General features: G+C 40.8%; 1 protein-coding gene across 1 annotated transcript in view; it reads left to right on the top strand.

Annotated features, from left to right (window-relative positions):
• LOC145410961 (uncharacterized) overlaps window positions 1-14,767 on the top strand; it is a 48,523-nt gene extending 33,756 nt beyond the window's left edge. Inside the window, exons 10-15 of the mRNA XM_080281016.1 lie at window positions 1,461-1,547; window positions 5,330-5,527; window positions 7,404-7,469; window positions 7,875-8,316; window positions 9,139-9,253; window positions 14,393-14,767. Of these exons, the coding sequence (XP_080137142.1) occupies window positions 1,461-1,547; window positions 5,330-5,527; window positions 7,404-7,469; window positions 7,875-8,316; window positions 9,139-9,253; window positions 14,393-14,540 (1,056 nt within the window). The 3' untranslated portion in view covers window positions 14,541-14,767. The remainder of the gene's footprint in view (window positions 1-1,460; window positions 1,548-5,329; window positions 5,528-7,403; window positions 7,470-7,874; window positions 8,317-9,138; window positions 9,254-14,392) is intronic.
• The last annotated feature ends 1,587 nt before the right edge of the window (window positions 14,768-16,354 follow it).

Raw genomic sequence — 16,354 nt, 5'->3', positions numbered from 1 at the left:
GTTTTTGCTGGGAAGATGCAGCAGCTTCAATCTGACTGTGACTCAAGAGGGTCCAAGTTAAGCAAAAATTGTTGTAGCTTTTCAGTAAACCCTGTCTCCAGATATAGGTATTATTTTTCCAGCTAGTACAGTAATTCAAGGCACCATTTGACCATTGTCAGTTGTATGGAGGTAAATTTTTTGGTAAAAAAAAAAAAAAAAGTGTTGATTGATTTGACTGATTAAATTAATGTGAGTGCTGTACATCATTATAAAGCAGTTTCATATACAGTATCTTCAGCTCACGAGTCTTCATCACATTTGTCTCAGTGGATATCTGCATATTTAAATTTTGTTATTCCACCTCAGGTTTTCTTTGCCAGTGATGGTACACAAAATACAGTATGTGGCTGCCTGTGGGTTATGTTATTATTTATATTTTGTGTCGTAGGACTTGGATGAACCTTTCTGGTGGCTAGCTTGAAATGTAAGAAATGTTGTCTGTGTTGTGACAAGTAATTAATTGATTGAAGCTAATGTTTAGTAAAATATGGGTTTTGTAAAACTTGGTTTGTTAAAATTCCTTTTATTTTTCACCATGGGTCATAAAAGTTCGACAGTTCATATTCTATGATTGGCTTATCAAATTTGAAACTTATGGATCCTTGGTATTTGGAAATGCTGTTTATTAAACAAGTAGAGAAAAATTAATAATCATAAAAAAATCATTGTTCAGGCAGCCATCAGAGATGCCCCAGAGACGTAGTAGCAGTGAGCAGCTACAAAGCAAGACCCTAGTGACCCTCAGGTATAAGAGACCAGGCAATCATGCTCATATCGATCTGAATATTCTCAAGTAACACTGAAGTAGGTGAAGTTTCTTCTCTTACATGTTCTGGACTATGATAGCTTAGCCTAACATCCATACTCCTAAAGGGGATTATAGTAATGTGGGAACTGGCTGCAGTATTACAGTTCTGCTGAAGTTTTCTTTGGATACATTAATAATTATAATTCAAGGAAAACACTGAATGTAGAGAAAGACCCTAGGATTTATTAATGCTTTGCCTCTTACAGTCTCTGCAGGAATCTGAAGAAGTCATAAGCAGGCAAAGCATCAAATTAATCTGGGTTCTTCCTCTGCATTTGGTCTTTCTCCTGAAGCTGTTACACCACATTTTGTATTTTATATATATATATATATATATATATATATATATATATATATATATATATATATATATATATATATATATGTGTATGTATGTATATGTCCAGTATATGTATATGTTGAACTTGGATTTTTTTTTTTTTCCATTAACCTTCAGATTTCATATACAGTTCAGGTTTAAATAAAAGTGAGTTGCCTGGCTTGTCTCTTGTACTTAAGGGTGAGAGTATTCCCCACTTATTGGTTTGCATGCGGGCCGTGTGTAGTGAGGGAGAAGGAGGTGTGTAATGCCTGGGGTGTGTTGTTGCAGAACCATCTTTCCTTCATGGAGTATAGAATCCCTGTTAGCCCCCAGCTTAGTCCCAGAAGCTCCCCAGGTCCCTGCCACAACGTCCAAGTGAGTAACAATTCTCTCTGTCTGTCTGTCTCTCTCTCTTTCTCTCTCTGTCTGTCTGTCTGTCTCTCTCTCTCTCTTTTCTGCTAGGGAGTAGGAAGTTTAGGAACTGTGCTTATTTAACCCCATAAATCTGGGTTACATCCTTTTTTGGTTTATTTTTGTTGCTACCAGAGGATATTGTTAGCTGCAGACAGGCCTCACATATTGAAGGGTTTAATGCTGTATCAGACTCATCCAGTTGAATATTCAATCCTAAAGTGAATAAAATAATCAGGAAATAGCAGGAATAAAATGAAAAAGACTGCCAGGTTCATTGGGTTAGCCCCTTCAGTGTAACTTTTCCCTATTAAGCTGAATAACTTTGTGTGATGATGGAGAGAATAATGTTAAAAAGTCATTGTTTTATTGAAGGGGTAATGGAGCTCTAATCCCTTCACTATAAGGGGTCTCTCTCAAGCTGAAAAGAAATGGCTAGCACTTGCCAAAATATGATTTAAAGTTATCTTAATTTTATTACTGGAGATTATGTTTAATCCCTTCTCTGTGAGGTGTGTCTGCTAAGTTGGAAAGATTTGACTAGCAGTGATAAATGTTATAAATCCTCAGTGTATTGAAGGGGTTGTTTATGTGGGTTTAGATTGTCAAGTGGTTTCCTTGAAGGTTTTCCTAGTCTAGTGTTGTATGTAATATTGCCAGTACCATAAGTGGTTTTTTGAGATATACTGACGTAGTCATAGGTGGGGGCACTCACCATCCACTCACTCGATGTAGTGCTGCATTGGATGTCTGCCCTTTCCTCACTTCCTTCCTTCCTCTTTTTTTCTTTCTCTCCTTCATTCATTTGTCTTCCTTCTGGCCACTGGTGACTTTGCACTCCCTCTTCTGTCTTTCTTTCCTTCATTCTTTCCTCTTCCTTCTGCCTGTGGGTGACTCTACACTGAGTGAAAAGCCAAATGGTTTCCTGTACGTCAGGAAACCATTTACGATGCTGGGTGGTAACCATATAACCAAATTATGGCGCCTGGTGGTTTAGTGGGTAATTAAGGCGCTCCAGTTGAATTGAGCCTGTGTTGGTTTATATCTGAGGGATGGTTGGGGTTTATTGCTCACATAATTCGGGATGAGTGAGGCTGGTCACTCTCATCTTAAATGTCAGAACCAGCTTGCCTAGCCCCGGGCTCCTATGCTCCTCATGGGGCAACGTAGGATTGGATGATGGATGGATGGATGGATGGATTAGAAACTAGATGGTACTATGTCTCATCCTTTTGGTAGTTATCACCTTTGTTATCACAGTTCCACAAGTTATAATGGCAAGGGTTTAGTACATTGCTGGAAATTGTGGGAATATCCATCGGCTTGGTTTCTGTGTGCCTAGTGATTTAGTGCTGCCTGAAGCCAGTGCCTTTAAAGGTTGCAGTGTACTAGATGAAAAGAGTTCTCTGGGTGTTTTAAAGCATAATGGAGGGCTTACTGTTCCACAGTACAGGGGTTTGCCCTAAGTTTTTGTGTTTTGGACCACCAGTTAACAGTTTTCCATATAGCATAAAATGGATAGAGAATTGCTTTTCTGTATTAAAAGAAGGTTGAATTAATTCATAAGATTCAGTCATCCATAAGCATAGGTATGGTATGTGTGTTTACTTCTTGTCTGCCCAATGTGTTACCATGTTGAAAGAATGATCCAAATAGTCTGATAGTTCTCTTTTGGTTCATGTGTAAGATCTATGTTTTATAAGAAGTGTGTATCTCCTTTCACTGTTTGGATGGGTAAGATGAAAATGGAAGACAGTATTTTATTTAGGTCAGTAGTAGGGTTGCCATGAGACTGGAGCAGGAGAAAGTGGGAAGATTTCCATCCCCATTTACACCCTTGTAGTCATCTTTTATAGCATACAAAGGTGCTGGAGAAGGATGCCTTCACATGGTGGCACTGATTTGACTGGGTAGTGGAGCTGCAGGCTATACAAACATCCCTCAGTACCCTCCTTTTGCCTTGAAAGGAGGTTAGTGGACTGTGGAAGAAGAGTGATTTTGACCTGAAGTACACCTATGTTCATGTTCATATGAGCTTGGGGATGCTACTGCTGCTACGTAGCACACAGAGATTTATTTTTTTTTCCAGATAATTATATGAAATGCAAACTAGCCATATACTCTACTGTACAGTACAGTACCCATTCCATGAAGCAACACATGAGTTGATAAACTGTAATTTTTGGTATGGAGGTAACTGTTAAATTTGAAGATGTTTAAAATGAAAATGTAAATGTCTCATTACGTTAGTGTTATGGTGTGCAAACACTTCTGGTGAAAAGATGGTTATGCACAGATGTAAGCCAGGTATTGTTCATCCCAAACTAGAGTAATTCTGCCTTGACTCACACCCTTCCACACCTGCCCATGCAGCCTCGCTTTGACTCCACCTGTAACTGTAGTCCATTACAAATTAAAACTAGAAAACACTCAAGAGAGCACATACCTCAGCAAATGTCAGGATAATGTATGATCTTTAAATCACCCTCTGTCCAGTGTTATTGGTGGTCTTAGTCTGCCCCATTAAACAATCTTGAAGAAGACATACCTCTGCTGATGTCAATGAAATTTAGGACAGTATTTATTCCTGCACTGGGATCCGGATCCACCTCAAAATCTAAGGAACTCATCCTTGACCCAGTGCCCACCTATCCACCAGATTTCAGTGATATCTTGCCCCGCAGACAGATAGACACAAGTGAATACATATCCTCCTCCAGCTTTGATAGTGGAGGTAATTATAGTTACAGATGATGGATGTACAAGCGCGGGACTATGAGCAAATGTGGAAATGTGTCAGTCATGGCTGAGTATAATTCTAATTTGGAATGAACCGTAACTGTCTGCTAAAGAAGTTGAATCATTCACTTGTTTAGGAGGAATTTCTGCAACATTTGTCAGTTATCTGTAAGACTTTGGTTTGGACCGTAATGTATATCATCTTCATCATTCTAATTCTGTTTCCCATGTAAACATGAGGTTCTTTGGATCCCAAAATAGGAAATGTCTAAAATTGGGAAAATTATCAGCAAGGTTTCCAAACTCACCCCATCTTTGGGTGTGAGCAAGGGTCCGGATGATGAATGATGACATTTCTAGTGATCATTATGTCCTGGGGGATGTAGGATTCTGAAGAGCAGTATTGTGACAAGTTCCAACTTGCAGTACATTAGGATATTAGGAGTAAGTTAATGTTCTGGAATTTCCCTGTTCTGAAATGAGGGATTGAAAGACAATAGAGTACTCTTATGTTTGTCTCTTGCATTGCTTGAATTTAAGGCTTATTTATTCATTATAAGAAATTTTCATTTTATAGGTACACAGTCAATGAAAGATTTTTATTTCATATGCAGAATCATCACTGAATTATTATTTTCATTCTTTCCCTCCCCTTCATAATTTCTGGTACCATATCCCACCAACACCTTGCCATTCCCATATCCTCTTTTTATACTTTTCTCTAACTCTTCCTTTTATTATCCCTTGTGTAAACCCTGCCATATATTACTTGATTCTGTCCTCCATCCATCCCATCATTTTGTATCGATCTCTTCCCAATTCAACTCCCTCAACTGCTCCTTATCCACCCATATACTCTTTTTCATTCCCTCCCTAACCACCCATTCACCCCTTCTTAACTTGTTCGTATACACTATCAATCTCTTTCCCAATCCTTCCCTCCCTCCCTATTTACTTATCCATCCTCTCAACCCCTCCCTTTCCACCCATCTGTACCCATCCACCAGACGGGAGGACTCGGTAGCTACAGCAGTAACAGCCCCAGCGACTCCCGAAGTGCCCCTCCATCCCCCAGCGGCATCCCCCAAGCCTCCCCCGCCTCTTCCCCAGGGGTGAACATGGCCAACAAGCCCTTCACATACTCCGAGTACCAGACGCACGCACAAACTAACCAGTTGAATCAGCAGTTCGAGCAGTGTAATATGGTAAGGCCTGGTGCTAGCTTAAAAGAGTGCTGCAGTTGTGTGCAGGAGTTATCAGTGTATTTTGGAACTGTGTGTGAAAGGTGAGTCAGTCATACATAGGGACTGTTTTCAATCCCTTCAGGATCACTATAGTATACTGGGTTATATTAAAAAAAAAAAAAAAAAAAAAAAAAAAAAAAAAGCAAAGAAAAGGTCAGTGAATTCTTGAAGTTTATATATATGTATATATAGGTGGAAGGGAATGAGAGATTTCTTGACTACACAGCAGCACTGTACACTATTGCAAACACAGTTAGTCCTACATATGTTCATTTATTGAACAGCTGTTGATTGACTTCGAAGGATAGTGCCAACTGGAAACAATATTGTGTGTGTGTGTTTACTTAGTTGTATTTAACCTAGTGGTTATATACTGTACAGGAAATGAGCCACGCTTGTTAGGTCCCATCTCTGTGTTTCAGCCAGTCAGACATAGCTTTAAACTCTTTAAGTCTTTGGACTGGATGATCTCTTTATCGAGGCTATTCCACAGGTCAAATATCTATATGGAAAACTGTATTTCTTCCCGACCTTTTCCTGGTCTTCCTTTCTCGGCTGATCTAAAATCTCCTTTAGATTTATTTTTCCTTGTTCCTGAATATTCTTCCACCCCTTGTGCTCTTCCTTGATTTCCTTGACGTGTTCATTGTGTATCCTTGGTTAGGATTCATACTTGTCAGGTTTACTTTTCATCCTGTCCCTTTCCTCTTCCAGCCACTTGTTTTTTCTTTTCAGCTGTTTTATTTAATTTGTGGCTGATTCATTGCTAACTTTAACAGTAATTCAGTTACCTCTCTCTCTCTTATTCTTTGCTGCATGGGCAGAGGCTCTTTAGCTCATTTTTCAATGCCTTAATCTCCCGCTCCTCTTGTAAGGTTCGTTCCTCGAACTCTTCAATAACTGTCCATACCCTATTTAATTCCTGGGCATTCCTGTCTGCCATTTTCACCACATCTGCCACTCTTGTTTGGTTCAGTCTAATACACCCTTTACTCTGGTCTTCATTGTAGAATCCTGCAAAATAGCTTTTATCAGATGTAAACAATGGACCATTTCCTTCCGCCATGGTGCAGCCTATGAAAATTTAAACTGTCTCTTTATTGTATTCTTATTTGAGCAAATCCTCTGCCTTCCCCCCCCCCCCACACACACAAAATTCAGATGGGACCACCACTCACACATTCACTTCACATAATCAATTGGCAGGCCATATTTTCGTTGCAGATTGAGCGTTATTTCCCCACGATCAACATCGAGCTCCACCACTGCCAATGTCCTGTGTGTGTGTGTGTGTGTGTGTGTGTGTGTGTGTGTGTGTGTGTGTGTGTATGGATGCAATTGGAGAGAAAAATGGTACTTGTTCAATTTAGTGTTCAATAATGTGTGTAGAGTGCAGAAGTAAAATTGTACAGTATTTCTAGAGGTAACGAGAGAAAGGAATTATGGTTTTTAACATAACAGAGCTGAAAATGGTAACTACAGCGTATTGTGTAATGAAGTGGATGTATTTGCTATTATCTCCTTTCTTATTTGACAGTTCTACAATTTAACCTTTACAGAAGAATTTGGGGAGCACCCAGCTAAAGTGGCAAGTTTCTTTTAGTCCTCTGTTTTCATGTTCGGATGAGCCTGGGTCCATGACAGCTCATCTGGAAGTGAACCCAGAAGAATGCAGAAATCTCGCTACTTTCGTCAGGTGTTCCTAATGACCTTATATTAAAGTTGAGATGGTGAATGATAATAGGATAATCACAGGCAAGTATTTGACCGATTGACATGGCCATAGTCATCATTGTTATCTAATATCTTAATCCAGCTGCTGTTTTCTTTACTTCAGATTGATAACTCACCCGGGTCAGCCAGTAGTTATGCGTCCAGTGGTAACAGCAACATGCATCAGCAGGTAGTGTTATCATATGTGTACAGTGCAGTTTAATATAATTCAGTCTGTTTTAAATCATAATGGAGAACCTTTTGTGAATATACCATTCTGAGAGTTTGAATCATGGAAGTGTGATAACTGCATTTAATCACTTTTGGCGATTTTGACACCCATCTCTTTCTGCTGGTAATCCTCCATTAGAGAATTTTTCAAAGATCCATTATACTTTATGAATCCATAAAGTAAAGAAAGGAAGGGCAAAAACTGTGGCAGCCCTTATTTCACTGGAAATATTTTAATTGTTCATCAGTGATGTGAAATATTAGACTTGAATCAATGATCACCAGTGTGTTTAATAAACTTAGATCAATTGATGATGGCAAGCATGAAAGAGTTTTAAAAATTAAGCATTCTTGTACCTTCCAGGCGAGACTAATAGACATGAACATAGAGAGCAGTGGTGGTAGTGGTTATTACAGCAGCACCACCTCATCCAGCCCTAGTGGACCCCCTCCTGCCTACCCTGCTCAGCCTCCAGGCCCACACCACACCCAGCCTGCTGGTCCTCCCCCACCATATCCCCAACAGCCACCACAAGCCTCGTCCCCAGTCCAAGAACAGCAACAGCAAACGCAACAACATCAGCAGCAAACGCAACAGCAACAACAACAGCAGCAGCAACAGCAACAAGCACATCCGCCCTCCCCGGTTCAATCGCTGCCTTCCCACCACCCACCACCTCCATCCTCCCCCCAAGACCCCCTCAGCCCCTCTTCGTCCTCAGGCCAGACCCCCATGCAGCACCCCCCAACACCACAGACCCCACAGACCCCCACCTTCATTCCTAGGGTAGTCCTCACAATACCAGGTAAGTTAAAGTTCACTTTTTTCATTTTTATTATTTCTATACATTTTTAACTTTTCATCGCTCTTAGGCAGGACACTCAACCAGAGGTAGTTAGAGTCAAATTCCAAGCTCAGATGCACATATTATTAAAGTGCTTATGATACTTCTGAGATTTTGTTTCTCGCTGCAGTTTCTAGCAACAGTTGGGAAGTAACTAGCTGACTTTTGGCACATTGTTTAACTCCCAGTCTATAGAAAACATCACCTTTACCACAGCCTGCCTCTACATGTGGGGATTTCTGTAGGGGAAGAATTATGTCATTTGATTTGATTTCCCATTAGATATTTACTGTATTTTTTTATCTTTTCACTTTGATCAGCCACTGTAACGTGTCACTGTTTAACTTAATTTAATTGGCTTTTCCAGCCTGAAACTGGTGACTAGATTTTTGTTACTAAAAAACAAGATACAATATATTAACGTAACAGTGTGTTATAATGCCACGCAGGCTTTTCATGCTTATGTTAAATACCGATACCGTCCAGTACAGTATATTGATTGTCAGCTGAGATTTTTTTTCCACCCAGCCTTCTGGATTCTTGTGCTGAGTGAGTGAGAGTGTGGGGTCATTTAATTGGGCAGATAATTACTAGTTCCTCTTCTTTTCATGTTTGCTGGTCTCTACCTCATGTCATTTTTCAGTGGGAGAAGAGGTCTGGATGATGGTGATGATGATGATGATGATGATGATTCTCTTTGTCGCAGTTCATTAGCCCTGATGCCTCGAGATGTTGAGGCTACAACTACACAACTTTGTCTAATTAAGTGCTGCCTTCCCCCAGATGGTAACGAGACAGAGGGCCTGTTGCATGATGACCTAAGCTTCACTGATGTCTTTGGCACCTCCATTCCCTACGAACAGGGATCCTTCGAGTCTGACATCCTAGAGAATATGACGTGAGACATTGGGCCACATCCTTGCTGGCTTAGGAGACTTAATAGCTCTTCTTCCATTGGGATTTTCTTTGCATATTTCACCCAAGTATTGGCTTATTTCCTGCCTATGTACTTCAAATATCAACATAATTTGCATTGTGAAAATATCCATTTCCTTTCCAAATTTCACCTTAAAATGGCTTATTTACTACCTACATCATTTTAGATATTGTCATGGATCATCAGTAGTGCGTACATTTTCTTCGCATACTTCACCGTGATACTGATTCATACTACCTGTGTCTTTCAAATATTGACTTAGTTTGTGTCAGTAACATCAAAGGATGATAAGGCATAAGGTAGGAAATTTATTGCTAATAAAGAAGCACTACAAAATCTCCCATGCCTGCAAGAATACGGCCCTTTACCAGTATTTGGTGTCTTTCTGTAAACCAGTCACCACGTTTTCCAGCCAGCCAGTACGGTACCTCATCTTGCTTTTTCCTCTTTTTTTTTCCTTCTTTAATAATATGCTATCACATGGTATGGTATGAAGGATACATCCGTTTTAGAACAGATAACAGATGGACAGCCTGGATAGCAAAGTGGGAGAAAAAGGCAGAGGAGATGGGGTTCAGTGATTTGCTGGAATTGGATGGAACAGGCAAACAGCTAGTAGGTCAAAGTGGAAAGAGATGGGAGAGGCCTTTGTCTTCCAGCAGACTGATGGAGGCTGATGGTAATGATAATGAGTTTGATGCTTGGTCAACTTCAGTGCAGGGGGTGGTGCAGAAGCTAGTTCAGTTGTGAGTCAGAAGAAATAGGAAGAAGTTTACAGATCTGTTGCCATTATTGACACTGATGGGACTTTTTGTGTATGAATGGGAATTTGTATGCATCATGTTTAAGAAGTGTTATGCTCTGAGGGAGGGAAGCATGGATAGGCATTTAACTTCTACACCCTGGGCAGAACTGCAGATTTTGCTCACATGTAACTTGTTTTCTTTCTTTAGTCTACAGATACTGTAAACAAAAAATAAAAACTGAAAACTGCCCCCTTTTTTTTTTTTCTTTGGCAAGTATACACCAGGAACACCTATTTAGCTTACATAATCTTGCCTTGGTGTTGTGTTGAAGTAACTGTAGCAACTTTTAGCTGTTTTATAGTGTAAAAAGAATTTTAGAAACCAGAGGTTGACTAAGATCTAACAGAGGTGATGCAGGCCACTCTTACACTTCAGTGATCCAGGCAACATCCAGAACTATGGTACAGTACATGATGAAATGGAGGAGAATGAGAGAAACTAGGGGAAAAGTATGGACATCTGAGAACATTTCCCAGAGTTTGAGGATTAAGGATGATGATGTTCTCAGATTAAAGCATACAGTTTATACCAACAGCTTTAGGAAAAAATATATTGGAAAGAAAAAGGAACTGTACGGTACTTTTTTTTTTTTTTTTGGAGAAGGCCTTTGACAGAGTCCCTAGAGAGGTGGTGAAGTGGGCAATGAAAAAGCATGGGATCAAGGAGTGGCTGGTTAGGGTGGTAAGGGCCATGTATGTGGGTGCTTGCACCCAGGTAAGGGTGAATGGAGATATGAGTGAGGAGTTTTCTGTGAATGCTGGTGTGCATCAGGAGTCAGTCTTGAGCCCCTTGTTGTTTATCATGGTACTTGAAGCCCTCTCATGTGGCTTCGGAAATGGACTCTTGTGGGAGATGTTGTATGCTGATGATTTGGTGTTGATTGCAGAGAATGAAAGGGAGGCAGAGACATGATTTAAGGAAATGAAGAGATGGTATGGGACACAAGGGCTTAAGAGTAAATGCAGATTAATCAAAAGCGAGAGTATCCATGGCAGGGAGCGGTACTGTCAGAAAAGAAGGGGAGTGGCCATCTGTGATTTGCCACAAGGGCGTGGGAAGTAATTTCAACTTGTGCGGTGTTTGTAATAAGTGGATGCATAAGAGATGTAGTGGTATTAGAGGTACACTGCGAGATAATGCTGATTTCATGTGTACGGTGTGTTGGGGAGAACATGTGGAGATTGCCAAGTGTGAAAGGATTAAACTTGCTGGTGAGTCATTTCAGTGTGTGGAAGAGTGGAAGGGTTTTGTTATTTGTGAGATGTTATGTGCTGGAGGAGGGGCTAGAGTAAGGAGTGATTGGAAGAAGTTCAGGGAGCTGTTGCCTCTCCTGACATTGAGAGGGTTCTCCCTCCATGCTAAATGATCTTTGTGTGCGGCATGTGTATCAGGAGTGTAATGCTGTATGGTAGTGAGACCTTGGCAGTAAAGGAAGAGGATATTCACAGGCTCAAGCGTACAGAAATGACAATGATTAGGTGGATGTACATTGCGTCTCTACAGTAAGTGGGAGGCCTGGGAGGGTGCTAGGTTTATGATGGAAGAGTTGAGAGGTAGGATGGGACTGGAGTGTATTGGTGTTGTGATGAGGAGGGGTAGATTGAGATGGTTTGGGCATGTGGAGATAATGGGGGAAGATAATTGGGTGCAGAAAATTAGAAGTGTTAATGTTGGGGGTAGGGTAGCAAGTGGTAGACCGAAAAAGACCTGGGATGAGGTCATTGTGACCTCAAGGATATGGGACTAAATAGGAAAGCTTCCAGAAATTAAGCAACATGGAGAGCTGCCATTAGGTGACCAAGGTCGACACATGCAAGCATTTTTGAGCCTTCAAAAACAAAACAAAATGAAAAACGAAGTGAACACTGTGAATTTGATATGTGATGTCACACGGAGACAGAACATCATATATAGAATGAGGAAGACACTGGTATTGAGTGTGTTAGCGGTATGAAGTAATAATAATAATAATAATAATACGGCCTTTTGTTTCTCAAAAGCACCAATTCTTCAAAGAAAGTTTAGTTGTGTAGAGGATGTGAGAGCATTTGGATGAGGTATTTTGCAAACAAAAGAAAAATGTGGACATACTACACCAACGTATGGAACTATTTTATGCCTGGCCTAGTGAGTGAAGGGCTTCAACAAAATGGGGCCTGTAATTGTTTAAATCTGGGGCAATTTTGGTGTATTGCTCCCATAATTCTATTCGGGCCTGTGATTGCCATAATGTTAAGAATGAGTAGCCTTGCCTTGGTCCCCTATGCTCCTGGTGGGATAAGAAAGATGATGGCTGGATGGAAGTGTTTATGGAGAAGGTACAACAGATTTATTGCAACTGGCACCCACTTCAGATATGAATAGAGATGGAATATATGCATGTATACATAGTGAGGTGAGGAGGGAGAGAAGGAGGGAAGACAGGAAGGTTGGGGAGGGGGAATGGAGTGAAGGAGGAAGAATGTATACATGTAGGGAGGATGGGGGAAGGCAGGGGAGAGCTGGTATGTTCATTTGCTTGGTATGTTATGCATATTTGTGCCGTATATACTTTGTACCCAAAGGCATTGATTTAGGTCGAAGCCATCCATCCATCCATCATCCATTCCTATGTTGCCCCATGAGGAGCGTAGGAGCCCGGGGTTAGGCAAGTTGGTCCTGACATTTAAGATGAGAGTGATCAGCCTCACTCATCCTTGAGTGGCATTGCTTGAGTAATAAACCCCAACCACCTCTTGGATATAAACCTGCACTGGCTCAGTCTGATAGAAGTGCCTTAATTACTCACTAAACCACCAGGCATCATAATTTGATTACATGGTTGCCACCCAGGGTAGTAAATCGTTTCCTGGTGTATAGGAAGCCATTTGGCTTGTCACTCAGTGTAGGGTCACCCATAAGCAGAAGGAAAAGGAAAGAATGAAGGAAAGAAAGAAGAGGAAGGAAGGAAGAGAGGAAAGGACAGACACCCAAACCAGCACTACACTGAGTGAGTGGATGGTGAATGCCCCACGTAAGCAAGCGTGTATAATTTTGTGGAAGTTTCCCCATTTAAAGAAAAAACAGTTTGTGGACAATTTGCATTTGAGATGGAGCTGAGAATTTCCATCCATCCATCATCCAATCCTATGTCGCCCCGTGAGGAGCGTAGGAACCAGGGGCTAGGCAAGTTGGTCCTGACATTAAAGATGAGAATGACCAGCCTCACACATCCGTGAGTGGCATTACATGAGCAATAAACCCCAACCACTCCTTGGATATAAACCTACATAGGCTCAATCTGATTGGAGTATCTTAATTACCCACTAAACCACCAGGCGCCATAATTTGGTTATATGGTTACCACTCAGTGTGGTAAATGGTTTCCTGGTGTACAGGAAACCATTTGGCCTATCACTCAGTGTAGAGTTACCTGTAAGCAGAAGGAAGAGGAAAGAATGAAGGAAAGAAAGACAGAAGAGGGAATGTAAAGTCACCCATAGGCAGAAGAAAGAGGAAAGAGTGAAGGAAAGAAAGACAGAAGAGGAAGGATCTGGAAATTTCAAAGGTTGGAAATAGGGGTGAATGAATGTGCAACCCATTTCACTGGGCACTGCATTTGATCTGCCTCTTCTCTTTCCACTTTATCTTGGGCCCTGATTATTGCCCTTTTACAGCTATCTTCATGTAGCTGAATGACAGAAAAACAATACTATGGCTCTACATCCTCTCTATAGCACATTTTTGTGACGCATCGTAATGTGTTGATATATTGTCTAGCTCTTCATTTAGCATGGATATTAGTCAGATTTAGTCCAAGTTAAGGTAAAAAGTATAGCCTGCCTAGCTTTAAGCTCTCCACTCTTCAGAATGATACCCACCCCATGTATTATTGAGAGGTAGGATAAGGATGTTGATCATAATATGCCATGTTAGTTTGGTATAAAATAGTATACAGATAGCCATAATTTAAACTTGTATCATAAAAAATTATTTCAGGATGAAATTCCTAATGAAGTAGCATCAATTTTTGCACCAAAGTTGCTGTTGATTCACTATGATGTTATATTGATTCATTGTGAAGTTATTTTGAAGTCAAGTTAGTGCCTGTGTCACTTAACATAGTATGTTAATAGCACTCACCCTAGCCTTAAGTTAGGACTGACTCACTGTCAAGTCTTTTACCAGTTACTGTAACCTAAGTAAATGTATTTTATTTTAACCGCATTTTTATTTAACTGAAACTTGCCTAGTTTGTGATACAGTGTCCTCTAAATAGCCTAAGCTCATCTAATGTGCAATATCTTCCTAACAGTCGTCTGGATGAGAATGAACTTAGCATGATGGTGGACCAGGGAACAGTGGACCAGTTGCTAGTGGACCAGGAGACTGAGGAGAGCTTCCGCCGGGATCACCGTACCCAACCCACCACTGCCTCCACCGCCACCTCCACGAGTCCCTAGCACTCCGCCACGCCTCCTCTCATCCTTGACCTCAACTCTTTTCTCTTCCAGTGACTGTCATTGAGTCTATATGAGCCCCTAGCACTCTGCTGTAGCTCATCTTGTACTTGAACTCAATTCTTTCATTGGCTGTCTGTGAGCCCCTTTCACTCCACCAGGCCTCCTCTAAAATAATTGACTGTCTTTAAACACCTACAAGCTCCTAGCACTTCACTATGCCTCTTCTAAAATAATTGACATCAAATCTCCTTTTTCAGCGACTATCTCTAAACCTATTCAAACCTCTAGCACTCCACTGTGCTTTCTCTTGCACTGTACTTGACTTTTTCGGTGACTGTCTGTGAGCCCTTTTCTCTCTGCCAAGTCTCCTCTAAAACAATTGACCTCATCTCATTTCTCTTTCACTGACAATCTTTAAGCATCCACAAGTCACTAGCACTCCTTTGTGCATCCTCAGAAATAATCAACTGCATCCCGTTTCTATGTCATTGACTGTCTTAGAACATCTGCAAGCCCCTAGCACTCAACCAAGCCTCCTTAAGCAATTGACCTCACTTTATTTTGTCAGTGACCATTGTTGAGCTTCTACAAACACCTAGTTCTCAGTCATACCTCCTTGCACACTAAGCTTCAACCCCTCTCATTAGTAATGTCGTACATCTACTCCTGCTGTTCCTTAATTTCCTCCTCCTCCTACTCCTTCATCACTGACTCTACTGCCTCTTGCAACTGTATTTTCATTAATAATGTTGTCTCACCTTAAATCATGAACTGAAGCCAAAATCTTTTAAAGCTTAAAGCTTATTTTACCCTGTCATATATAGACTCCCATTAGCCCAACCATTGCCATCAACATTTCTTTCCCCCCACCCTTTCACCCATTCTTACAAACTCTTTAGCACTTTTTCAGCATTCTCTCAATCTTACAAACTCACTCTGTCCTTTCATAAATAGGAAAGCAGGAGGTCACAGTTCAAAGGTTGCCATATAAGCTACCAGCCATAATCATTTGCTCCACTGCTCTGAATAAGACTGTATGATGGCAGCAGGAATGAGGTAAAAGAGATATCATTGTTCCTTGGGGGCTTAATAGGGATTGTTTCTAACCTTTTTCACTAAGAGAGATCTTCCCAGAGCTGAATGAAAATGTGCGATGAAGACTAAAAAGATGTTGTACTGGGGAGGTGAATGGAGATTACTGTACTGTATTTCAAAGCCCTCCAGTGGTCACCCCTAGGCTGGATGAACATCTGGCAGTGATGGGAATAAAGAAAATGTCACCATACTGAAGGAATTAAGGGCACCAGTTTGCAGGTGTAGGTTTCATTAATTATTAGCCATAAATAACATTGCTGGCTTTTAGCCCTTTGACTGCGTATTGCCTTCTTTGCATTTCACTTCATCATGTTCTAAAGAAACCTGAGGCACCAAAAATGTTAACACCTCACTTGATAGTGTTGGAGCCTCTGGCAGTTAGGTTGGCAACACTTGAGTCCACCATCCTTCCTGATCTGGTTTCAGTTCTACCTTGGGATGGATATTTAAGAGGGTGCAGTAGTGTCTTCTCATGTTTTGTCACATGAGACCTATAAAATACAGCATGAATGTGCGTAGAAGAGCTGCCTATTCATATCAGGAGTGTGTGACCTGACCATTACAATACATACGTATGAATAATGTTTTGCTGAGAATAAAGCACAGTACTGTATAGTTTATTGTAGCTTATGAGGGATGATCTTATACAGCTTGTAGAAAGATTGCAGTCAAAGGATTAAGTCAGTAAAAAAAAATACATCTAGTTTTCGGTGTTTAGG

The sequence above is a fragment of the Coenobita brevimanus genome, chromosome 87 (genome assembly GCF_032717465.1).
Source record: "Coenobita brevimanus isolate Jiangsu-jjx chromosome 87, ASM3271746v2, whole genome shotgun sequence".
NCBI classification, from domain to species: Eukaryota; Metazoa; Arthropoda; class Malacostraca; order Decapoda; family Coenobitidae; genus Coenobita; species Coenobita brevimanus.
Note: the sequence above shows the minus strand (reverse complement) of the source record. Positions and strands in the feature narration are given on the sequence as shown.